Source organism: Saccopteryx bilineata, chromosome 1 (assembly GCF_036850765.1).
Source record: "Saccopteryx bilineata isolate mSacBil1 chromosome 1, mSacBil1_pri_phased_curated, whole genome shotgun sequence".
Classification (NCBI taxonomy): domain Eukaryota; kingdom Metazoa; phylum Chordata; class Mammalia; order Chiroptera; family Emballonuridae; genus Saccopteryx; species Saccopteryx bilineata.
This window is the reverse complement of record NC_089490.1, coordinates 264,198,205-264,224,727: the sequence shown is the minus strand read 5'-3', so window position 1 is coordinate 264,224,727 and position 26,523 is coordinate 264,198,205. Positions and strand designations below refer to the sequence as shown.

General features: G+C 32.9%; 1 protein-coding gene across 1 annotated transcript in view; it reads right to left on the bottom strand.

Moving 5' to 3' along the window:
* ADAMTS6 (ADAM metallopeptidase with thrombospondin type 1 motif 6) overlaps positions 1 to 26,523 on the bottom strand; it is a 280,816-nt gene that overhangs the window by 111,019 nt on the left and 143,274 nt on the right. The window contains exons 10-13 of the mRNA XM_066253589.1: positions 22,678 to 22,819; positions 13,353 to 13,460; positions 3,257 to 3,402; positions 938 to 1,001 (exon numbers count right to left, since the gene is read on the bottom strand). Coding sequence (XP_066109686.1) covers positions 938 to 1,001; positions 3,257 to 3,402; positions 13,353 to 13,460; positions 22,678 to 22,819 — 460 coding nt within the window. The remainder of the gene's footprint in view (positions 1 to 937; positions 1,002 to 3,256; positions 3,403 to 13,352; positions 13,461 to 22,677; positions 22,820 to 26,523) is intronic.

Genomic DNA, 26,523 nt, shown 5'->3' with positions numbered 1-26,523 from the left:
TTACAAAGGAGGAAAAGACGTGAAAATAACCAGTTGGCTTTTTGCTTTTGTTTTTTTCAAGAAAGGAAAAAAAACAACCATTTGTATACTTATGGAAAAATCCAGAAGAGAAGATGTTCAAAAAATTATCTCTATATTTATGGAATAACCAAGAATTAAGATGGGCATAGGGTTGGAGAGTATGAAAGTGAAGAAAGTAGATATAGTCTGATGACATGAAGTTAAAACAGTGGTTTTTAGATGGGAGGGAGGGAGAATTATCTAGAAAAAGAAATGGGATAGAAAGAAGATAGTCAATCCACTTTCAGACCCAGTCATTCAAGGGCTAAGGTTAAAACACAAGTCCCTAACTTTAAAGAGCTACAGAGGAAGCAGTATCTTCAGAGGAGAGACAGTTTCCATTAGAACAAGAAGGTAAAGGGAAGGAAAATTGCACATGTCAGGAATTTTCCTGAGATGGATCATGAACTCCTGAGGGCACAAAAGAGTTTCAGCAGCTGAGCAGGGCTAGGGAACAGAAGACAGGGTACGCAGAGTGTCATGGGACTGGATGGCAGAAATGAACAATGATGTGAGAGTCTGGGGCTTCTTGCAGTGCAAATATAAAATGGGATAGAGAGCTATTCTTGGGGGGCTCAAGAAAGATAATGATGATAAAGTTGTGAGTGTTTGTGGGACCAGGGCAGTTCAGCAGTTTGCAGCTCTTTCTTGATTTCTTTTGGTGGAGAGTATATTTTCTCCAAGTGCTGCCCCTTCATTCCTCTTGAAGGAATGGATGGGCCTAAAGCTGGTTCCCTTCATTATTAACAATTTTAAAAATTCATGTGACTTATCACACATATGGATTTCTGATCAAATAGCTTACAACTTAAAAAATTTTCCCTGCTTTGGGGGAAATGTAAACTAATGTTTTATAGGAGAGTTTGGTTCTACTTACATCTGTGTTACAGGAGCGGTACCGTTTCCTTTCCCCAAGGCAGTATTTTCCACCTCCTGAAGGTCTGAAAACACATTTTGTTTAACGTGAATATAATGTATCTATCCACATAGAGAATACATATATTGCTTTATGAAAACATATTAACATTTATTTTAAGAAAATATAAAAATTGACATTTTATAAGTTATTAAAATAATCATGCTAGTAATTATTAGTTATTACAAATTAATGATTAGGATTGTTGAATGTTAAAATTAAGGCAATTTACTATGAGTAACTTTACAAGACTCTTAATTGTCATGATTTACATTCTTAAGATGCAATTAAATCAATATATTTTTAATTATCATAGTAAACAAGTGATTAGTTCAATTTGAATTTAAAATTCACTTATTTGTAATGAAAAGTAACTTGAATCATATTCAACAAAACCCATAATCTGATGCGATATGTTCACCAAGTTGGAAATGAAAAGTCTGCATTTTTTCCAGGCTAGATATAGGAGAGGACACTAAAGAATGGTCTGGAAATAGCTTCAGTTCAAGTAAATAATGCAGAAATAAATTTCTATCTCATTTCAAATGTATAGTTTTAAAAAGTTAAATTTAAACATCAGATGGGTTTGCATTAAATAAATACTTTATATAACACTCAAATTAATGAAAACATGAAATGTCACATATTTGATTTCCATAAATTAATTTTTAAGGTATTTAACATTAGGAAAAGCCATATGTTATTATTCAAATGCTATTTTTGAATAGAGAAAACTAACTTGTTCTTTTTAAAGAGGTCTGGTCATTCTCTTAAATATCTGGGTATATTTTTTTATTATTTAGAGTTTTATAATTTTGGTTCTTATTTTACAGTTGAACTCTAGTTAATTATTCTACTTGTTTTAAAATGATCAAGTCTAAATTATTACTTTGGCTCACTGGAGTCAATGGAATCATTAAAGCTACAATTTTGAATATATTTTGAATGCCGGTGAATGCTGACTGTGAGCCAGGAGAAGAAAAGGCCTTGTTTGAACCAGGAGAAATGGTTGGTCAGACAGAAACAAGGTAGTGGGGATGGTGGTGGCATGATGGTTTCCGAGCAGGTGACAGGAGTGAGCTCTGTTTAGCAGTAGGCAGAGGCAGATTAAGGTTGGTTGAGGCCCTGGGCGCAGAATAAAATATTGGGCCCCTTACATTAGGAAAAAAGTGTCAAGTTGGGGTTTCGCAGGCCCTTCAGAAGTCAAGGCCCAGGGCACGCGCCCAGTGTGCCTGCCTTTAAATCCGCCTCTGGCAATAGGGTAAGCATCAATAAAAGGTGAGAGAACGGAAACAGAACTAATATCAAGGGAAACAATTTCAAGCTAAAAAGAGAAGAAAAGAGGCATTTAGAGAGAACCAAAAAAACAATCTTGAGTTAAAATGAGAAAAAAAAAAAGTCGACCATCTTTCACTCCAAAAAGTGGGAAAAAGGCAGAATTGATATGACATCATCCTGCACCAAAATATTTGTCTGAAAATAAGGCCCTCAACCTGAGCTCAAGGGCAAAAATGTAAGCCCTTGACCTGCAGCTGCCAAGAAGCAGTGCAGTCTCCAGAAGGACAGGAAAGACCAAGTAGAAAGACAGTCTACCTGTAATGGGCAACAGTGGGAGAAAAAAGCAATACGGATAGCAAAAAAATACTGACAGGGCTGGCCTTCCGCCAGGGGGACTCGGGCTGGAGAAAATGATGGTGAAAGAGAAGCAGTCTGACCTGCATAAAACAGACAGGGGAGAAAAGTGGTGGCACTCAGGAAGATGATTAATGGGGGCATGTGAATGGAAACTATTCTAACACATGGGCAGTATTCTTTTCATTGTGATTCGTGATGCGAATCAAGGCATTTCAACCCTTGAAGTGCTTTTATTGGTCCTTTTAATACTAATGTACCAGTAATAATTTTATGTGACATGTGAAAAGACTTTAGGTTTCCTGGGAATAATGGTAATGTAGCTAAGACCAGACCTGGATTTATCCATAATTCAGTAGGTTTTGGAGGAGGAAATCTATCTGATTATTAGTAGATTAGGAAATCTGCCTATACCTAAGATAGATACACAATGCATTTCTTTTTTTTTTTCTTTTTTAGAAAGGGGCGAGGAAGAAAAAGAAAGTCTGTCTAACAAGGCTCCTCCACTTTCCTGTGCCTATTGCTTGTTCTGAAGACAAGCACTTGGCTCACGAGTGAAACGTTTTTACAGATAACATGTGAAACCACAGCTTTGAATCATTTCCAACTGTGTCTTTTTGTTGGCTCCGGCTTACTTTAGCTACTTACGCTGGACTGTCACAGTGTCTTAGGGATGAGGAGACGCCTCCCCCGCAGGTCCTGCTGCACTCTCCCCACAGTGACCAGGCACCCCAGCCCCCATCTACGCTCTCGGGCCAAGTGCCAAAAGGAACACAATCTCCCTGATAACACCACTGCAAGATTTCACAGAAAACACAGAATTAGCTTTTAGGCAGATAGAGCTATCAAGATAGAAAATACATAAGGGTCAGGCAATGACCAATTACAGGCATTAGCATTCTCCCAATAGATAACAGACTGAGAGTTCTTTAACAGTGTTTACACATTGGTGATGGTGCATGTGATTTGCAAATTATCTCTAGCTAGGCAATGATTTATAAATCTCTAATGTGTACCAGGAGTCTAAAACACTTGACTGTATCCCTCTTTCCTTATTTTGCCTATTCCAGAATTCAGTGTTTCGCATTATAGAGACTTAAAGTCTTTTTTAGATATTTTAGTATTAAATTTTTTTTCTTTATATTCCACGATTATTAGACTCATGGAATGATAACGCAATATGGAAAGTTCCCCAGTAAGAAATTTTTATGATGGTAATTCCTCTTTCTTTAAGAAAAAAAAAAAAGAGGCTGGTTGAGGCTACAATGGTAAAAGAATGTGTTGTGGCATTTCATCTACACGAGTACTGCAGACATAATAAAAGTTATGCCAAGACACTAGGGACTGGGTACAAAAAAACCCTTATATATACTGACTAGCCATGTGCACAGCCCCTGCATGAACATGTGTACTGGAATTCTTCTCAGCTTTACTCTCTGCAATAAACCACACATACTGCACATAAGTAGAAAACCAGGAATAATTTATCGAGACGCAGACATCAAATAATCAGCTCATAACTCTAACATGATAAATCTTATTTGCAGAATATGGTAAAAATGAAAGCTTTTTTTTTTAAAAAAAAAAACAAGCATTTCCAGGCTTTTATTGGCGCATTTTTGTGAATTACCATCAACATTGACAAATAGTACTGATGCTATGAAAGTCATTTGTTTATATGAGTAACAATAGGCAATGTAATTAGAGTTGCGTAAATTCTGTCAGCAATGCTAGATTACTAAATAAAAATTCAACCTTACATCAAAATGTATAAAGATTATGACAGTGTGATGCATAGAAAATAATCATTTTATTGTACTTATTACACTAATTCTACACATCCAGAATCTTTTCACTTTTCATCTTTTTCACTGCTACCACCTGGCAAATGGAATAGCTTCTTACCTGATCTCCCTAGCTCCACTTTTTTTAAAATTTATAATCAATCTATTCTCCAGTAAGCATTCAGAGATACCTTTTTAAAACATTATCACATCACATCTCTTTTTATGTTTAAAAGGCTACAGTGGTTTTCTACTTCCGCCAGCAGTGGCCTGTGGGAACCCCTCTCCCGCCCCTCCCACTCCTTCTCAAGCCTTCCTGTCTCTCCCAGATCACTGCAGACACACTGGCCTTGCCTTGCCTTTCCTCAAATACTTGTTCTCTCCACAGGGCACTTGCCTCTGCTGGTCCTTCTGAGAATGCTCTCCTCACAATTCCTGATATTGTTGTCTTCTCATCATTCAGACCCAGGTCAAGTGTCATTCCACCAGAGAGGTCTTTCCTTGACCACCCTTATTCTAAAGTGATACCCCCCTAACCTTTCCCACCGTCCCCTCCCCCTACTCCAGTATGTAATGGTTTTAGTTCACACAACTTCAAATTACACTGATTATTTTTCAAATTACTTCATTATTGTCTGTCTTCTCTCGTTAGTATGTAAAAACCACAAGTGTCACATGTGGCTATTTAAGTTTAAGTTAATTAAACTTAAAAATTCAGTTCTTCAGACCCACAAGCTACATTTCCAGTGCTTCACAGCCACATGCCTGGTGATGATATTGGGCAGAGCTGATCTAGCACATGCCTATCACCATAGAGTGTTCCATTAGAAAAGCTGAATGTCTGGAAGAGTGCTTAGCATGTAGTAGATAAGCAACAAAAACTCATTGACTGAATGAATACATTAGTCCAGTTTTAGAATTCTGTGTCCTGTTTTGGTTGCTACATGTCAAGAAGGAACTGGAAATACAGCAGGGTAAAGAAAGTCAAATTCATCTTTGTTTTCTTGGTCATTAGGACTCAGGGAATGTCTTAGTAGTTGTAACAACAAAAAAGACTTTTTAGAGAAGTGCTAAGCAATTATCATTTATCCATAAAAAATTAGGCAAGAGGAAACTAAATTTTGGTTGGCTATAAAGTAGAACATTCTGAATCTTAATCTAATAAATACTAAAGTAGGACATTAAGAAAGATTACAGGTTTTGACAATGAAAGTTATCATGAAAAAAAAATCATCTGTCCAAAATGATGAAGCAAAGGCAGTTGGTTGAACTGATACAATATAGAGTCAACTTTGGGAGTAGGGCTTATGATAATGGACACTTGAAAGGGAGAGAATGTTCTAGTTACCTGCTTACAATGTACCTAATTTATACTGAAGACCAACCATTTTCATAATGGTATATCAATTGTGTTAGACCTTCACGTATATAAAAGTCACAACATTGGGCCAAATAATCTCCAGCCTTACATTTTTGTTTTTAGAATGACTTCTATATAAGAACACCTATGCTTGTACCTGTTTCTTTCTATGAGAATTAATGAGTAGAGTCCTACTGACCAGCAATTACTGATTTAGGGCATGGTTTCAATGAATGACAACACTTTTAAAAAAAACTCCAAATCTTAAAATTTGATCATTTTCTTCGAGTTGGAAATCTAGCATTATTGATTTCAAATAATTTTAAAGCTTGATTCCACACTTTATAAAATCACAGAGCTACACCTAAAAGTGCAAAGGCATTTAGGCATTCATGTTGTCTAAGCATTTCAATTTTCAGATGAGAAAACCAAAGCCTACAAGAGGTTGACTTGTCCAAGGCCACTTACTGGCAGAAAAGAAGGGATTATTTGTCCAAAAATACACAAATACCAGTGGGAAAACAATCTATTGGAGTTGTAGAATTATATATTTTAAGACATTAAGTAATACTCTAATATACTTTACTGGACTCTTTTTACTATATCAAGTACAAAATAACACTAAAGGCTAAAATAAAATCCACTTAGCTGTAAGCGTAGATCCACATGTTGTTTCAGACCTCCTTGAGTACTCATAATTGGCAGAGAAAAAATTCACTTTCTGCATTTTTTCAGGGGCCAAAGGAATAGTGAGGGCCATAAGAACACTGAAAGATGTGGGTTCCAAAGTATTTAATACCATTGCTATATGTTTCCTGGAGACTCACAAAGTGTAGGACAGGGAAAGAAGTCACATAAATTCTTGTTTTTCTTTTAAAACTTATACTTAAGGTAAAAGATAAATACAATATTCAGTTTATAAAATGTTGCTCAATTCCCATGATTACTTAACATCTACACAGCAGCAGTATTTCATAACTGGTTTGCTAGAAACTTTTACTGCATAAGTCATGCTATTGATTATATCTATTCCATAAAGTTATAACATAATAGACAATTATATCAGAAAGTTAAATAACAAAGATAAATGGGTAAAAAATGAAGAATTCATAATAATAATATAAGTATCAGTCATTTATCAATTGACAAGAAACTAGAGAATAGTTTAACAACTAATTAACAATTTGGCTAACTAGTTAACAAGTTAACAACTTCCGTCAGTATGGGGACAACTTCACTCTCAGTATAGTCTGTGTTGCAAACCTAAGTTCTAATTCTAACAATATCTTTGGTCTAAAGCAAATCGTTTATTTCTTTTCTTTAGTTTCCCTAACTAAAAAAAGGGGACTAACTTTAGTTCTTGATTCCAATATTGTTTGGCTTAGGACAACTTTAGAAATTATTTCTATGCAGACAACCAGGACTTGTTTGATTTTTATCTCTGGCAAAATGTTCTTTTGTATTTTGTTTAGCTTTCCTCACCTTCTTTTTATAGGAAAGGATCTCTTTGGAATAAGTATCCTATTGTACCACATGATTTTAAGAGAAGAAACTTATTTAACTTAATAATAATTGCTTTAAGAAACCTATTGAGGACTTCACTGGGGATCGTTATTTGAGCTAATATTCTAGATGATTACATGAATCAACATATACTAATTTTAATGTTATAAGTTGATTAGACTAAATTGAGCAACTTTAAGTATATAAATCTTATAAGCAGATAAAAGTGAAAATTTTGAGTGCTGTATTTTCTATTTTTATCCTTTTTTCCCCCCTAAAGTTCCCAAATTTTTTTAAAAGCTCTATTTCTTTAGGCATAGAATCTTACTTCTTTTCTTAAAACTGGAAGAGTTAGCCTGACTGGTCATGGCACAGTAGATAAAGCTTCTACCCAAAATACTAAAGTCACCAGTTCGAAGCCCCGAGGTCGCTGGCTTTGAGAGCAGGCTCATCAGCACAGGATCATTGGCTTGGGTTGGGGATTTGTCCACACACTCCCAAAGCTCGCCAGCTTGAAGCCAAAAATCACTGGCATGAAAAGCCCAACGTTGCTGGCTTGAGCAAGAGGACAATACTCAGCCCCAGTCAAAGCATGTACAAGAAGTAATCAAAGCAAAATTAAAGTGAGAGTAACTAGAAGTTGATGCTTCTCATCCTCTATCTCCCTCTCTGTCTTTCTCTCTCTCTAAAAAATTAATTAAAGAAATAAATAAACTAGAAGAGTTAACTTTTCATATGGGAGCCAGTTTCTAATCTTTATTCTCAAAGGTTATACCTAGTGTAGTAATGTAGTCTAAATATCAGTCATTGTTACTTCAGCCCAAATTATCCAGATAAAAGTGGATAAATTTTGTCTTCTTTTTTGCTATTCAAGTGTGGTTAACCAAGTTTAGAAAAGTGAAAGTGAAACTATCACATTCCAAGGATAAAATCTCAGATTGCTCATTCTTGCTTTCATATTCCTTCTAAGTAAAACAAATATATTTTAAAACTACTTAGATTCCAGTAAAGCTTTAAAAGTTTTTTTAAGAAACAATTATTAAATAACATCTCTTGCTATCAGACCACTGACTTTTATAATCCACATCAGAGAACTGTCTTCAAGCAAGATATATTATAAATCTAAACAATCTAACTTTGAGAATTTGTCAGAATTCCACAAAAAAAAAATTTCTGGATAAGTATACTTTTAAAATATTCTTTTATTTTAAAATATTTAAAACATACACATTTTTTAACTAGAGTCATCCTAGGATGTGATTATGGTAGATCCTGTACCATAGCCAGCGCTGAATCCAGCCAGCATCTGGAATGAGAGACCTCGAAGGAAATCCTAAGATTTTAAAGGAAGTGATATTGGTGATTCAATACTGAACATTCTTCCCAAGTCAGAAAAGCTTAAAGTTGGAGCACAGCACTATTAAAAGCCTTATCTTTCCACTCTACAGGTGCGGGAATGCTGAAGTTTATTTCAGCCAAAATTCTAAATCAGAATTTGTCATCCCACACTAGTTAAATTTCTATAGCAAGTGGAAGACCTATTCTTTCTCCGCTTCCTGTGTTTATAGTTTGGGACCTAGTCAAAACATGTTATATTCTACTCTAAGATCAAAGTCTGCAAATGTCCTACAATATGTCCATTGTTTTAGAAGGGCATGTAATAATACTATTCTAATATAGCCTTATGTTTCCCACAAAGGTTTTAGGAACCAATGTCATATATATGTAAGTCCAAATGCTGGGCTATATCTGTAACTGGGTCTTGCAGAATCATTATATCAATCTTTTGGCAATAAACCAAGTATGGTATTTGAAACCTTTGCAGTCACCATTGGAGCGGGCAACTACTGGGTATTCATTATCCTTAATACCCAGTTCAGTAACAATGCCAACACTGCCATCAAAGTTTTTACAGTCTAAATCTTTGTTTACTATTTCATCAAATATGGCATCCTTTCGATGCTTGTCCAAAGTGCTATTGTTGGTGCCACGTCTAAAGAAAGTTTTTTGGCTTAATGTTAGACTGATTGATTTGTAAAAGTTGGATCCATAGACGCACAATACCAACCAGCACACTGTCTGGGCTCATCAAATTTCCTCCTTTGGTTAATGCTACTGTCCCTAAGCACATCCATTCAGACCATATGGTTCTTATTCAATCCTTGAATGGCTTATTCAGGCAAACATCCAATGGCTGTAATAGCGATGTCAGACCCCCCAGGACTCACGCAAAGATCAGTTTTTAATTTTTTGGCCATATTTCTTACTCCATCTGCTAAATGTGCATGGAACAGTTCCCATACTTACAGGGAACATTTGTGGAACTGCGCCCTCGGGCAGGGATCCCATAACTTTTGCAGCCAGAGTTTGACGAGATCATTGTGGATCCAGTCCTCTGGATACGTCTATGCTATCACTTGAGCAATACTTCTCCCCATACCATTAAAATTTTTTTATTCAAAAACTATGAGTAGCTTTGGTTTTATCCTGCTGGCTAGACAGGGTGTAAGTCCTTTCTCCTTTCTTCTGATGAGAGTAGTTTTGAAATTGAGGGTTAAGATCAGAAGTCATGTGTATTCCATTCATCTTTCTGAAGTACACAAATTCATGCTTACACTCTTTGGTGCTTGTTATTGCCTATTCAGACAGTTTGACAATGAATTTTCCACTCACAATCATCTACAGCTGGCAAATAATAATAAAAAGTATTGATGATGTTCTAGTAATATATACTAGCACCTTCCCTCTGTGGAAACTCATAAAAAGTTCACTGAGATGTCATTTTATCCTCATAACATCTCTACAGACTATGTAAAAAGAGGTTATCTCCCATTTTAAAGTAGAGACTCATTATTTTGTTAATTGTAACACAATCATAAATTCTAAGCTCAATGTTCTGTCAACAGTACCTTCTTATTGTGATTCCTGAGATAAGATACTGTTATGGGTAGGTAAGTGAAAAATCCACTTCGTATTAAAAGGTAAAATACAGTGTTACCACCAATCTCAAGCTCAGCGACTCACTTTGTTCCTGTGATAATGAAAATTTGCTTTTTTTTTTCTCTACAAAATTTCCCATCTAAAGGTCCATCCAGTACAATCAGAGCAATATAGAGGGACAAGGTTTTCAATGTTGGAATTAGAAAGACCTGTGCTGGAATCTCAGCTCTGCTATTAAAATGCTGTGTAATCTTAGGCTTTCAAATTTTACTTTCCTCATCTGTAAAATGGAATTAAAACAGTTCCCACCTCACAGGTCACTGTGACAAATACGAGCCCGGCACAGCATAACTCCTTTAAAAATACTCATTATCATCATTATCATCGTTATTAGTAATTCCAACTATTTTTAGATGGCAAGAATATAGACTAACCACACAAAGTTGACCTACCAATTGAAAATTACATTTTATTTTGTCCCTAGCTCTTTGCATGGTTGTTTTGATTTGAGTCAAAATGCTGAGCTATGTTTTAATTTCCAGATATACATAGCCTTAGAAGGAAAATCTGCAATTTGGCAACAGAAAGCACAGTTTTGTTAAGGAAAAAAAAATAAATGAAATCCACAACAAAAACTCGGGAAAAGATAATATGGCTAATGCAGTTTCTAAAAAAAAGGAAGAATTAAAAACTGTCTAGTATTTTGTACATTTTTTTCTCCTTAAAATATAGGTTGATCTAGTTCTTTGAAAATCTCTTCAGAAAATGTTAATGATAAGAATATATTTTAGGGTCTTCTAGCATTCTGTCCTTTTTTTTCCTAGGAGCCTACACGTGTTTGTTTTCATTCATTCATTCATTCATTCATTCATTCATTCATTCATTCAAAGACTTATTCTTAGTGCCATTCCTAAAGCTGTTTATTGACCTTTCATGTTCCTGGAAAAATGGCTAAGATTTTTTATTTTAGTATAATTTTAGATTGTGAAATACAACATATTGACTTTGTGAAACTAAATTCTAATGTGAATATGAACAGCCTCTTGGTACAAAAGCTTTGTTGCACTTACAAGGTTTTTAAATAGTTTTTCATAGAGTCCAAGATGTTCTGTTGAAGTATGTCAGAAGTTGACCAGGTACGGAGGTAAGGAAGGGGCTCTTTTAACCAGATTATTTCCACTTTTTAAAATGTATACATCAGAATTATATAGATTTGGTTTGAAAAAAAGAGGTTAGGGATCAAAAAGCTGACAACCAATCTAAACTAAAAATGTGAATCTTTAGAAATCAAATATAATTTTTCCTGCTTTATTCACTTTTTATGTGTGTGTTTTTTTTTATTATTTATGCTTAGGAGAATTATATTTCCCTTCTATTTGTTTGTCTAAACTTAAGTTCAATACTGTTAGATCTAATGTTATTGAGAGTACTTTCTAAATATCCCTCAAAATTATAATTTTCAAGAAATATGTCATCTCTGTCACATATATACACAGAGCTATAAAAATATGACATTTGAGGGTCCTGAAATTAAGCACAAAGCATAAGATATTAAGTACATGTTTACTATATAAATGATTGGTAGGGTTGAGCTATGTGGTCTCAGATAGCCACTACTTGTAATTTACTTATTTGGATTATATAATTTATAGAATGCTTTAGGAAGGCTCTAAGGTATTTAAAATAAAATTTTTTATGCTGTAGGTTAAAAAACAAAGTCAAATGAAAAGAGCCATCATTCATAGTGATAGTATTATTCTATGCAAATAGGAACTGTGACCCATGGACTAGATTACAAGAATAATCATCAATGGAAAATAAAGAAAAGGATTCTCACCATGACTTCCCCCTTTACAGTTATGTATTTCTTCTAAGTTCAGATTGATTTAAATTGCTACTTGTCATTGACAAGAATTGTTGGTTCCAAAATAAACCTAGACAGTTGTTTCAAGAATGCAGTTCCCAATATTTTCTATTACTTTAGTGAAAGAAAAAAAAAAAGGAATTTTTGGTAGTGTGTGAAGGTCTCCATATTTTTATTGGCTACTTACATAGCTTCAAAAAAAGATCCTTAATCCTTTTAAAATGACCCTATCAATTCATACATCTAGCATAATTTACCAATATTTCCAAACTCAGCATGGAAAAGCCATCAACATGGCACTAGGTCATGGGTCCTGAATGAAGCCGTCAGCAAGGATTAATACACTGTGACAGCTGCCCAAAAGCTTTCATTCTTTTTATTTAAACATTAGATTGCAAGCTGAAATCCAGTGTAATCTTTGTTGAAACTAGCCCAACTAACATGGAAGAAGTCAGAACTAAGAACAGATGACAGTAATAGTTACTGTTGTAAATTCAGTCCATAGTAATAAATTCTAAAATTCACATACACAGAAATTCCTAAAGAACTTCAGTAATAGCATAAACTGTTCCTATTTGTCTCAATAATTCCTAATACAATAATATTTTTTGAAAACTATACTGATGAAAACAAAATTATTTAGCTCCAATTTCTATGCTCAATAAATTGTTTAAGTATTCTTCTATTATGAGCCCATTTTCTCATACTGCAATTTAAAAGTGACTCTAGTTAGCCCTGGCTAGATAGCTTAGTTGGTTAGAGTGTCATCCGAAAATAATAATATTGCTGGTTCAATCCACAGTCAAGGAACATACAAGAATTAGCCAATGAATGAGTAAATAAGTGGAACAACAAATCGATGTCTTTCTTTTTCTCTCTTTCTTTCCCTCCTTCTCTATCTCTAAAATCACTGAATTAAAAAAAATAAAGGTGATTCTAGTTAGACTATACTTATAAAATATTTTGGGATCACATAATATTCCTATGTATGAGTTATCAGAAGAAAAACAAACATATGACTAAACAGATTATACTATTTAAGGGTGGTGTTCGATATTTTCTGTACAAATATAACATACACATACATAAATACAGGAAGGTGAAACTGACTCAAAAAATATTCACTGAAATTTCCTAAACAATATATATTTGCAGATATCAAGTTATGACAACTCATTAGAGTAAGAATGTATCATTTTCTCAAGCACATTTTAATTAATATGCATGCTTCCCTAGTGGTTGAATATCAACACTAAAAATTTATTAAATAGGTAGTAAATTATTTGAGCTTACCCCCTTCTCAATACTGCCACTTTGACAGAGTGTTCCCTCAGCTGCAGGAATACTGTTGGTGACACAGCGGTTGCTTTTGCTGAGGCACCAGAGCTCTCTACACACTTCCTAGGAAAGAAGGCAAAAGCAAGTTGATCAGAAGTAAAGACTAAAATCATGTCCACTCTTCCATAAAGTGTAATCTCAATCACTCAGCATCATATTATTTCTTGTGGGTGCTGAAGCATCAAAGGTGAGGCTTTGAGGAGGCTCTTACAGAAGGTGGGTTACCTATTCTGCAGAATCATTGAAATGTTTGTCTTTATAATTCTCATTTTAGTGGATAAAGTATATCTTAGTGTTTAATACTGATTAAGATATTTTTTAAATAATGTGCAGAAATTTCATTAATAGAGTCGGGAAAAAGAATGAGTAGATAGAAAAGAAATATATGTTCATTACGCTCAAGAATATACAGTAGAACAAACTTACCAATTACTAATAGAGTGGCACCGGGTATTTAACTTCCTAGATCAACTGTAATAATCAAGTATAGACCATCCTTAAGAAGAAAAAGAGACCACAGGAATGGGCAGAGAATAATTTCTAAAATTCAGGTTACCTAAAGAACAATCTAGCAATGTTATCTGTGGTTCTTCAATGCAGACCACCACTTCTATAAGAGGGAAATTTGGTTTGGAACAATCGCTGCTATTTATATGCCTTTTCCATAACTGACATATTGCAGACATTCTCTAGAGCTGTGTTTTATTCTTCATTATGATTTCTCATTATCTTACTTTAGCATGGGAAAATTACAACACTTATTCTAATATCAGCAATATAAAGTACCTTTTTGTTCCTATACTATCAGATTTTCAAATCAGCTGTTCAATAAACAGCCTAAAAAAGCTTACATTGAAGAAACTCAAAATTTTCCATTTCTCTTTATATATAGTCACCAACCAGCATCATTAGTGGTATTAAAAGTTTTTAAGTTAAATTAGAACCACTAAGTATGAAATATATTTTTGAAATAAAAATATATTAATCTGGAATGCAAAGATAAATTTATATATAATATTCAATTCTATTGCTATTATTTCCCCAAATGCTCTTTCAACTCTCAAAACATAATTATAAGAACTGATGTCATATATCACAGTACAAAATATTTTATAACCATGTATGGTAATAGATGTAATTAATTAGATTTATTGTGGTAATCATTTCACAGTATACACAAATATTGAATCATCATAATGTATACCTGAACCTAACAAATTGAAAAGCAATTATATTGAAATTTTAAAACTGTTTAAGCACTTATGCCTCATTGATACAATTCAGAAATAAAGTGGTAACACTGAATCAACTTAAATGTTCCTAGAACATGGGACTGCCCCCCAGAGTATAGCAAACTGAAGGAATCTCGTTGGGTCCTTCCTGAGGATGCTCCCCAACACCTCGCGCCAGGCAGAGAAAGAGATGTGTAATTCAAATTTTAGAATTTAAAAATACTTGTTAGAAATTATCTACTATAAACTTTATTTACTTTAAACTCCATTTTGAGAACTACTGATGTAGAAGAGAGTTAAAAAATTAGAAGATAAAAACAACACGTGCTGTGAGTCATAATATAAAACTTTCCAGTTCTTAACAATCCAATCGAGTACAAATTATACTTTCTTTCAAAGCTTCAGTTTCTGTTAGGAGGTTATACTATTTTTTTTCTTCCTTTTCTATATGAGATGGTTTCTTAGTACATGTTTCTAAATATATTCTTTTTTAGTTTAATATTTAAAAAGCAGTAGGACTAACATTTTAGAGTCTTAAAATATTGTTCCCATGTATCAAAAATGCCCACATTCAAAGAAAATGGGTTCACGAAAACAGACAAGCATTGTTAGAACAACAATTAAGATGTTACAAAAAAATATATTATCCATAATACTGGATCATACTCTTAATCTTTAAAGATTTTTACTAGGCCTAAATATTACTGTAGACAAAAGTAAAAGAAGCCTAAGAAAAAGTCCAGAAAGAACTATGCAATGAAAATTATATTATTAAAAAGATAATATTTGTAGTGTCTATTAGGAAAACATACTATTTACAGAAACTTTATTTCCAAAAGTGCCTTGAAAAATCTCTATCCAAATGGCATGTGCTCAAGAAACTTTTTGCGAAACTTTAAACTCAAAATTCAAAACAGAGCCTTCTGAAAGACAGCCCTTTTATCATTTAGAAAATGACACATTTTGAAAGGTAGATTCCTAATTTCAACAGGATTGATTTTATTACCTTAGCGGTTTCTGGGGACTCAACTTCTCACAAATTAAAGTATGGAACCGAACATCTATGTATGGGAAATACTCCCAAGATAATAAACTAGTCTTGAAGAATGCTCTGAAGAGTTTTCAACTAGATTTCTTATCTCGTATATCTACTGGGATAATAAAGATTTTGATATCCCAATTAAGACTTTCCAAGATTAAGAAAAACTTTCTTGAAAGCTAAAACCCAAGACAGTTTCTTTCATATCAAGAAAGCAAGAAGGACACTTCCTGAAAGAACTTCTTGGGATGCTGCGGACATATGCCAGCAGAGAGTTAACTGTACAAATGTTTAATTAGCACTGTAGATGGTTTTGTGTTTTGCTAGCTTCAAAGTTATAGGCCTTAAGTGGTCTCCTCTAATTCTTTTTTCTCTCCCATACATAAACCCTGTTTTATTCATAAATGATTTTGCAGAATACAAGTTTTTTCATAGAATGCATTTATCACCTTTCAGTAGAAAGCATATCTGTCTCCAACAGAGACCACTCTCATAAAAATGAAGAATTAGATTCAGAGTATAGCTGCTTTTTATTGTACCTATATAAAATGATAGATGTTACCTAAACCTACGGTAGTAGTCATTTCATAACACATGTAAATCAAACCATTATGCTGGACACCTTAAATTTGAACAGTGATGTATGTCTATTATTTCTCAATCGAACTAGAAAAAAGAAAATAAAAACTAAGAGGAGGCAGATTTCAGTTCAATGTACAAAAATATCTTCTAAAAGTCAGAGTTGAACAATGATGAAATTAACAGAATCTTCTCTCACTGGAGAAGCTCCAGCATATACCTCATGACCTCTTAGCAACGTGATACGCAGGAAAAAAATGAAAAGTAACCCTTTATCAGAAGACACTGATATTTATATTTGTATCTCAATCACTCAAAAAATCTTTTTAGAAAGTGTAAGAACCTTTAGTTTCAGAAATATTTAACAATTTGCTTCAATCTTAACTAAATGTAGATTTGAATCAGGTCTGTCTAATATTAATGTCCAAAATATCGCCAAACAACTAAGCTAACTTCATATTTCTCTTAAATACATCTAAATTGAAAGGTCGCTGGCCAATTAAGACTGATTAGTAAAGGCTTACTTGTATACTAATATAAGAAAAAAAAAATCTCACTAAATGTTCATAGTACCCTCCTACCTTTTACCTGTATTTTAAAAGACATTATCTCCAAATGAAGACAATTATATACTAATTCATAACATATTCATTCAGTATATAAGCTTAGACATCAATGCGTACATTATTATTATTATTATTAAAACTTCTCAATGTAACATCACCACTTGCATTTGAATTTTTACAAAATAGTGTTAGCACACTCCTCAGAAGTACTCTAAGAGATAAGAAATTGAAAATATTCTTATTTATTTAATATTTTAATATCAACTTCCAGATAACTAGTGCATTTGATTTTTCAGATGAATGCCACTGATTTTAAACATTAACAATAAAAATATTAGCAAATATAAATCATAAAAATACATGTAGAGGGGAGTTTTAAGGTAGTTGTAATTATCTAATATAAAATAATTACCTGATATTCAGAAAATAACTCTGTAAAGAACTGATCTAGGACTCCTCTGATCAGAATAGAATAAATGATTATTTCATAGTCAAAGACCGTTTCAAAACAATAAAAGAAATTAGAATTAGCTTCTCTATCTAATATTTCCATCCTTTTCAAGTAACTATAGCTGTTATATGATACTAAAAATGGAAAGAAAAGCCCTTTGATTTACTTGTGAAAACTAAAACAAGCAATTTACATAAGGGGGAAAAAATATCATAAAAGTGCATAAACGTATTGTATTTATTATATCATTAAGAAAGTAAAATGCAATATGAAGAGAAACTGGCATCTTTAGTGCTAGATGGTTTCCGATTTTTATTTTTTTAACAACTGTACAGATCAAAAAAAGTGATACAAATTTTCTTCCCTTGGGAAATCCTAAACCCTATGCCATCTTGGGTCCTTGGCTGTGGATATGAAACATTTTCTTTGTCTTCATTACCCTATCAGTAACATCTCTCAGCAGCTGTTTGCAATAAAGGATCCTGATGGCCAAGGGGGAGAGCAGAGCCCTGAAGAGGTCAAAAAGGAGCATCAGTGATTAGAAAGGTTACTTATCATTGTATCACACAAAAGAAAATTGAAAACCAGCATATGGTGACCCCATGGCCTGGCTCCAGGTGTTTAGTAACCATTTGAAGAAAGAGAATAATGTACCCTTATTTCATTTTTAAATAGGTTAATTCTGTTATGTGAGTAATTTAAGTGTAAGAGAACCTAGGAAATCAGTGGGGTGGGGACACATGCACGCACACGCACACACATGATACAACTAAAAAGAACTAATCTAGAAATTCAGATTAAATAACTAATCATCGATTTGAAGGGGTTAAAAAAATGAGTAAATGATTTTAAAAAATACCTCTAAGAAGCAAACTCAGAGCGAATACTACTGAACTTTAAGGATACAAGTGATTATGAACCTATAATTTTGGCTTGAAATTTAAGGAAAAATGAAAATTAAATGAACTTCTTATCAAGTATATGTTTGATAAGTACACATATTTGGATTCCAAAAGAATACTGAGGTGCTAAAATAATTGCTTGCCTTTTATTCCCTGAACCCGTACCAGACCACACTGTAGAATATTTATACCACCTTATAATCTTCAAGCAAAGTGATTTTACAAACTCCCTCAGTGCAAAATTCCAATTTTAATAACTTGAAATTGTTCCTACTACCTAATCTACAACCTTCCAGTCGTAAAAATTAAGGCCATTGTGTTTTTTAATGCTCTTGGTAGGGAAGGAGGACAATTTGTTACCAGCAATCAAACTATAATAAATGTTCTAAAGTCTGAAGATGGTTTTGCGGCCAACATTTAACTTTCTTTTTTACAAGCCACTTTAAACTTCCCTTATATGTACTTCTAAGTATTTCGCTGAGATTGGAGGATGAATCCAACTGTGACCATTAAAATATCTGCTCACAAAAGTACAGAAGGCTCAGAGACTCCTAAAGCGCTAACAGCATAGCAGCTACACAGAAACGGTATCCTGGATGGCAGATATTCACAGAGCAAAAAGAAACATTTATTGAATGTCTGCCATGTGACAGGTAAATGAAAAGCACCTTGCTAGCCTGTCATACTCTTTTGCTATCTGACGTTCGTAACAACAACCTGGCCACCATTCTCTGGAAAAGGTGTCTGAGTAAAATCTACTGATAGTCAATTTGAAGTCATAGGTAATAGTTAATGGTAAGCACTCTTTTTATTGAAAATATTCTGTCAAAAATGATTCTGCTCCATTGTGAAAACATGTATTAGATTACATGTTTCCATTTGCTTCAGAATACATGGTCTATTAATAAAACACTGTTCAGTTCTACATTAAAGTAAGTAATAACAATATGCAACACAATACACTATTATACATTTATGGGTTAACTCTTAAGTCTTTGTAAACAGTGACAAACTTCACAGTTAATATAAAAAACTCCCCATAAATTAAACAAAGCTATGATGTCTATAAAATTTCTCCCAATTTGTCCTGGGTCTGAAATCTAACTATGACAAACATCTCTCTCTCTCTCTCTCTCTCTCTCTCTCTCTCTCTCTCTGTGATAGAGAGAGGGACAGATAGGACAGACAGGAAGGGAGAGAGATGAGAAGCATCAATTCTTCGTTGAGGCTCTTTAGTTTCCTTAGTTGTTCACTGATTGCTTTCTCATATGTGCCTTCACTGGGGGGCTACAGCAGAGCAAGTGACCCCTTGCTCAACCAGCAACCTTGGGCTCAAGCTAGCGACCTTGGACTTCAAGCCAGTGACCTTTAGGCTCACTCCAGCAACCATGGGGTCATGTCTATGATCCCACAATCAAGCCAGTGACCCCATGCTCAAGCTGGTGAGCACACACTCAAGCCAGATGAGCTGGTGCTCAAGCTGGCGACCTCAGGGTTTCAAACCTGGGTCCTCTGTGTCCCAGTCCAATGTACTAACCACTGTGCCACCGCCTGGGCAAGCTTATCTCTCTTTTTAAAACTAGTACATCGAGGTATGATTCACATACAAAACGCTGTACACATTTAATGTATATAACTTGGTAAATTGAGAGATAAAAGTACACCCATGAAACCACGATCACAAACTAGACCATAAACATCTATCACCTCCAAAAGTTTCCTCCCATCCTCTTTATTTATTATTTTTTGTGTGTATGAAAATTGATAAAAATTGTCTCCTGAAATAAAATATATCTGCTATCTTATTAACATATTAATTAGATCCCATAGAAAGACTAACTGACTGATTTTGACCTACTCTTATTGTTTTTTACCTTGGAGTAGGCATATCGTATTCTGTATTTTTATTTTCCCCATCTATAAAACATTATAAAATAATTACAATTTCAATCAAGGCAGTCTGAAGTATTGCAGAAAAATAGACTATGTAAATATCAGAAACTGCATATCATTTATAAATTACTACATTACACAACTATATTACTCTATACAGTTTTGCTCCTTGTGTTTATAGCTATTACACTTTTCATATTTCTAATGGAATTAAGGAATATCTAGAAAACATAAATGGATGGTATACAAGGATAATGGTAGAAAATGTTGTCCTAGAGTAAAACAAAAAAATAAAAATTTTCATGTAAATGCCTAAATGTAAATAACATATATATCAATGAACCTACTCACAAAGGATTCAGGCAAGATTTTTCATGACTATATATCATATATTACCACTGGTAACCCCAGCAATGACCAAAGTGGAAGAAATGGGAAGCTGACTGCTGCTGCAGTTATGGGTCATTCTATGGTTGTTTAGTTAGTGTCTTCCTTGACATCATTAGAGATCTGCTAGATGAAACAGGGACCACTTCATGATGCTTCAACACCAGAGGCATCCTCTCACTAAACTTCTACAGTGTCCTTCTAAGCTTCAGTGCTTATGTTTAGTGTTCACACAGCTGTCTATATCAGGGTTGCTGTTTATCCCTTTAGAGAGCATCTCAAGTATGAGTTGTATATCTGACTGGACTCTCACCTTCAAAGCCTCTACCATTTTCTAAAGTAGTATCTATAATCCTTTAATTATGGATTCATCAATGAAACATGGTGTGTATTTGGGTGCTATCAATTGTGTAAACTCAGTTTTTCAGGCACAAGCTTAAGAGGTGGGATGATTACAAAAAATCTATAGACTAAAGAAACTTTGTTAGTAACATATAGCACTTTAAAAAAAAGGTAGCATATGTATTTTCATATCATACATGTGTAAGAAAACCATTTTGATGCAAACAAAGCAAAAAGATTCATAATAATATATCAAAAAGACTCATAATAATATATAAGAAATTGTTTAAGATTGTGTGATGTTAATATCTTTCTGTTTTCCAATTTTATTTGATATCTATTACAAAAGTCTAAAAAGTATATACTATACAGTATGGAGAAGTAGAATATAAATATTGAACATAAGAAATATAAAATGAAAATATATAATTTCTCAATTATTATTTATCTCATTCAAATCAACTATTCTGAAATAAATGAGATATACATTTAAATGAGATAAACATATAAAGATAGGATAATCAGATAAATTTTTATTAGTTTATTTATAAAAGATATATCCAAAGATTCTATAAAACTGTTAATATAAATTATCTAATATGGAAATCTATAGAGTTAAAACCCAATGTGCAACAGAAAAACTAAACATAAATTAACTATTTCACGCTAGCAAAGAAATGAGAGACCATAGATAAGAATAATTAACAATCTCTAATCTCACTTGATCATGAATTTCAACTTACTAAACTACAAGTATATAGAAAGACTGGGATTTAAGTTTGGCAGACTTTTTTCTAAGGGAGAAAGCAACCTAAGAAAAAAAAGAATCTAAAACCATACCAAGATAAAAATAGAAAAGTCTTTACAGAGAGATAAGAAAGGCTGAAGTTTTACTCAAGGCTGTAGAGAGTTGCTAATAACCTTTAAATCTAGTGCATAAAATGTGCTGTCAAAGCTGACCATAAATAATAATAGACTTATCACCCAAGGGAGATTTAAAATACTTACTTTCCTTTGTACTGTATCCAGAGGAATAATTGGTACAGTACATATTTTGTCTTAACTACCTTAAAATATAATTCTAATTGTTTTTTAAAAAATAATAAGTACTATTTGCATAAAAGTAGAAACCAAGTCTTTAAACTTATTTTTCACCCCTGAATATTTTTTGACAACTTGTTTAAAGTTCTTATTTTTTCTTTCAACATGCTTATAAGGTGTACCTAATATAAACATGCCCCTATCTTAGACACTGAAATCTTTCTCTATGAAACGCAGGAAGAATTTTGTATACATTTTTCTGAGATAGACACTGAGATTTCGTTAGGCAGATGTGAAGAGTTAAGCAGGTATATGTTTTCCCACTGCAATTTTCCTTGTTTCTCTATTTGGGTTAATGTCATCTTGGGCCCTCTTGGTTGTTGTTTGATAGAATGTAGGCAATAGACTGAAGCAAGTTGAAATGACTCAGTAGTAGAAAGTATAAATTAAAGTAAGGGCTCCACTTGGCCAATATAAAAATGCCCTTAACTCAATTACTAGAATACCAGAAAAAGCAGGGGTAGGAGAGGAAGCTTTTAAAACGATACTATTTCTTAAGATAAACTAAAGTAAGCATAAAAAAACTAAGAACTTAAAGAAGAAATACCTTAGAAATTGTTAGAAATTCTACCAACATCCCTCACAAGACATATGAAAATTGATTAATTTAGGATTACTGAAACACTTAGAAATAGATATACAATATCAGAAAAAGAGCAGTGTCAAAGGCCATAGTTGCATTAATGATGTTACCAGAGGTAAACTATATTCATCAAAACTCCATCCTAATATCTGTGCCATGAAAGAACACATAGAAATCACTAAACATAAGGATTGAGACTTCTTACCCCATATTTACACTGGCGGGATGTTGATCCATACTGGTAACGACATTGCTCATCAGCATCATACACCTGACCTGGGGCCACAGTTGGATAAACAAATTCACGCTTGGGAGGCTCATTATCAAGGCAAGTACCACGGCCTGAACTGTTCAACATAAAGGATCAAAGGAAATTAGGTACACTATGGACTATTTCAATCACAATTATGAAACCATGTGTTGAGCTCTTTGTTTTAATAACACAATACATAAAAAAAAAAAAACACATTCTATCAAGAAATAATCACATGGCAAAATAACTTTACTGAAACCTGAATAAGAGCTCCAATCATTTTTTCCAACACCAAGACATAATAAAAGTATCTTAGAAAACAATCTGAAAATATCATGTTGGCCTTAAAACACTGACTTAAACTAATTTCTAAAGGAATCAAAACAGAATTTCATATTGCTCTAAGTTTCTTGTTTGTTTTCAGTGAAAATATAACCACATCTGGTAGTAGAATTAAAAACATAAAATGTGGAAAGTAAAAAAAAAAAATTGTGGTTGTAATCCTTAAAGACCTAATCTATATATTTCCACCTTGGGCAGAACAATAGATGACATGTCCAAAGGTTCTTGAAATATTTCAATAATAAATGGGCTGAATGACAGATGAGGCCAAGATCCAAAGTTCTCCTTGCAAGTACATTACAAGTGTTTAGTCTCTCAAAAATTTCATATTTCATCTAAGGTCATCAGAGTTAAGAAAGGGAATGTTCTCCTCTCTATATAACTTCTGCTTTTCAAAGTGTGCTTGCACTCAAACATAATATTTTAATTCAGTGGAACAAATAACATAAAGATTGCCAAAAACCAAACAGAATACCTTAGTTTAAAGAGCTTTATACTTTACTAAATATAATTGTTCATTTTTATTTAGTCAGTGTGCATAAAATAGGACAGATGCTTTTTTACTTTCATTTCACATGTAAGTTAGAATTTTTAAAGAATTCCTATGCCAACATTTAAAAATTTTTTCCAACATTCCTGTCAATTGTGCCAGCACTTGTGTTTTTTTTTCCCAAATCTTTTCCATCTGCTTTGCCAAAGGAAAATAATTTCACAAGTAGAAGTTCCTCAACTATTATTTAGGACAGTACAAATTTTCATTTAGAGATAAGTAAGAAAGAACCATGCATAATAATAAGTTTCATATTTGCTTAAAATTTATATTCTTAAATGTAAAAGTTATTTTGCTATATACAAATATATATTTGCAGAGCAGCAAGGTGATAGATTAAAAGACCCAAGGGGGGAAATGAGACCCAAGGGACAGAATACTGTCTCTTTACACATTTTCCTTTCATCTAGGCCCTTCTTGATTAGTTTTTAATCAATAAAATATTTAGATGAATATTAAATGTGGTGCTAATATAAAGGGATTTTACTATTGGCTATTAAAATCACTTCGCTTGTCACTGCTCAAGGTATCTACCTAATAAAAAAAACTTTTTTCTACCCATCTACCCAATTTTAATGACAGCATGTTTTTTGTTTATTTTTGTTCTTTTAGAAATTGCCATGCACCTCAGAGAACTGTTTTTTGATGAATTTTTAAAATAGCAAGTTTTTTTTAAATTTATAGTATAAAATATCTTTATCTATATGGGTATTTAAATTTTAGGCATATGTAATTCTACTAATAAAGTCAAAATTTTATAAAAAGGTCAATGTGAAAAGTAAAATGGAAGAAGATGTACCATTTTGACAATAGGAATATTCAGAAGATTGTTGGGTCAGTAGTTTAATTTCCTAATTTTTCTTTCAAAAATATCAGTTTCATTTCTATCACAAATTATAAAAGTCTTGATGAAAGAAACTAAATATGTAATAAAAATAAAATATCAAGTACTACTATAAATCAATGGGGAAATTTAAGTACTGAAGTACCTAAGTAAAGGATCCTACAGGTAAAAATATTTGCAATAGCATAGGAAAAAATGTATAAGATCTGTTCGCCTCAGTATATAAGATATATTTACCAATGGCATCAACTAAAAATCTATGAAAAATTATTATACATAATTACTTTTAGAAATATGAAAAACTAACTTCAAATTTTTAAAGGAAGAATTATGGGAACTCCCAAAGTATAAGAATAGATTATGTTGAAGAAAAAATTCTTTCCTGATAGCAAACTGAAAATTGATGTCACCTAGGAGGAAGCAACAATGACTACTTCTTTAAAGTTCTTTTTCTTAGGTATTAATGGTTTTCTAACCATAGTTTGTGTTCTTTAAAAACACCAAATGAAATGATCATTGCAAGGGCCTCCAGACAATGAAGATCACCTTCATTGCACTGTGATCACCTCTGGTCAAAATCTTCTGAGAAACTTTATCCCAAAATGGATTTTTGTTTCAATGCTTTGAAAAGACATGTTGCTATGTATTAATGTGATCTAATTAAATATCTACACAAGTCTTGTTCTCCTTTTCTCAGTATATTCTTACAGAAAAATAAAACACCATATAAAATAAAAATATAAGTGAAAAATCATATCAATCCTTAAAAATAAACATGTGTATTATGGAACTTGGCTGAAGGGCTTTTGAAATGGGTTTGGTAACATTTGTGCAAATTACCAATGTCTGCAAGTCAAGTGTCTTACCAATTATTAATGGCTCCAGGAAAGCAAGTATTAAACAAGGCTGACTTAAATTGTTTCTCCATTTAGGGTAGAGAATGCACTACATATTTTTCTCATAGTAACGATAATATGGTATATATTGTATAATAAAAGCTTGGTTAAAGTATTTGGGGTGTGGGGTCATTTTTATATTTCAATTCTTAGTTAAAGATTAAGTGTCAAAAATACTTTTTTACATAATGTTACAAAAATTTGTCTGCTACTTTCTTGCCATCATAAATGATTGGTTAACTCTTAAAAAATAATAATTCTGGATCTTTCCTCACTTCTAAGTCATCAATTACAATCACAAAATACCCCAGAAATAGGTAGAGAAAGTAGAGGACACAGATCTGAGAGGTGCATATTTAACCCTGGAAGTACTTTTCTTTGTCTTTTTTTCTTCGAACATTCCCAAGTACTCTTTCTACACCACACCCCTCACTTCCCTTCAAGAAGTAACTAATATTCTAATTTTTTAATAATAATCTCTTTCCTTTTATTAGTAGTTTCACCTCCTAATATTCATCTGCTTGTTTTTCAATTCTATAAACAGGAGTCATGTTGTAGGTTTTCCTTTGTGCCTTTATTCATTCACTCACTCAGTATTCAAAATGTGAACTATGTTCATGTTAATGTGTATAAATATAGCCTGTTAATTGATATTGTTCTTCAACTTTCCATTTCAGGCTCTGCCACAAAGATTATTCATTTACTGTATTTTTCGCTCCACAGACACACATTTTTCCCCCAAAAGTGGAGGGGGAAATGCCCATGCATCTTATGGAGTGAAAAATATGGTATTTTATTAAATATTTAACACACTATTTGGTTCAGAATTTTTATTTTTATTTTCCTCCTTAAAACCCTAGGTGTGTCTTATGGTCAGGTGTGTCTATGGAGCAAAAAATATGGTATATTGTCATGTTATATTTCATTTAAAACTGTGCCACAAATATTAAATAAACATTTAAAATTATTTCTAATTTCTGGAAATTGCAAATTATGCTGATATGAATTTTTTGTATAGGTCTTCTGGTACAAATGTTTTCCCTTTCTTAAGAATATTAGGAGTTATTTTTTATATTTCATAATTATTTTTTTAACAAAATGGATGTTATGAGTAATTTTTATTTAAACTAGGATTCTAGCTAAGTCATACAGCCATACAATTTTTT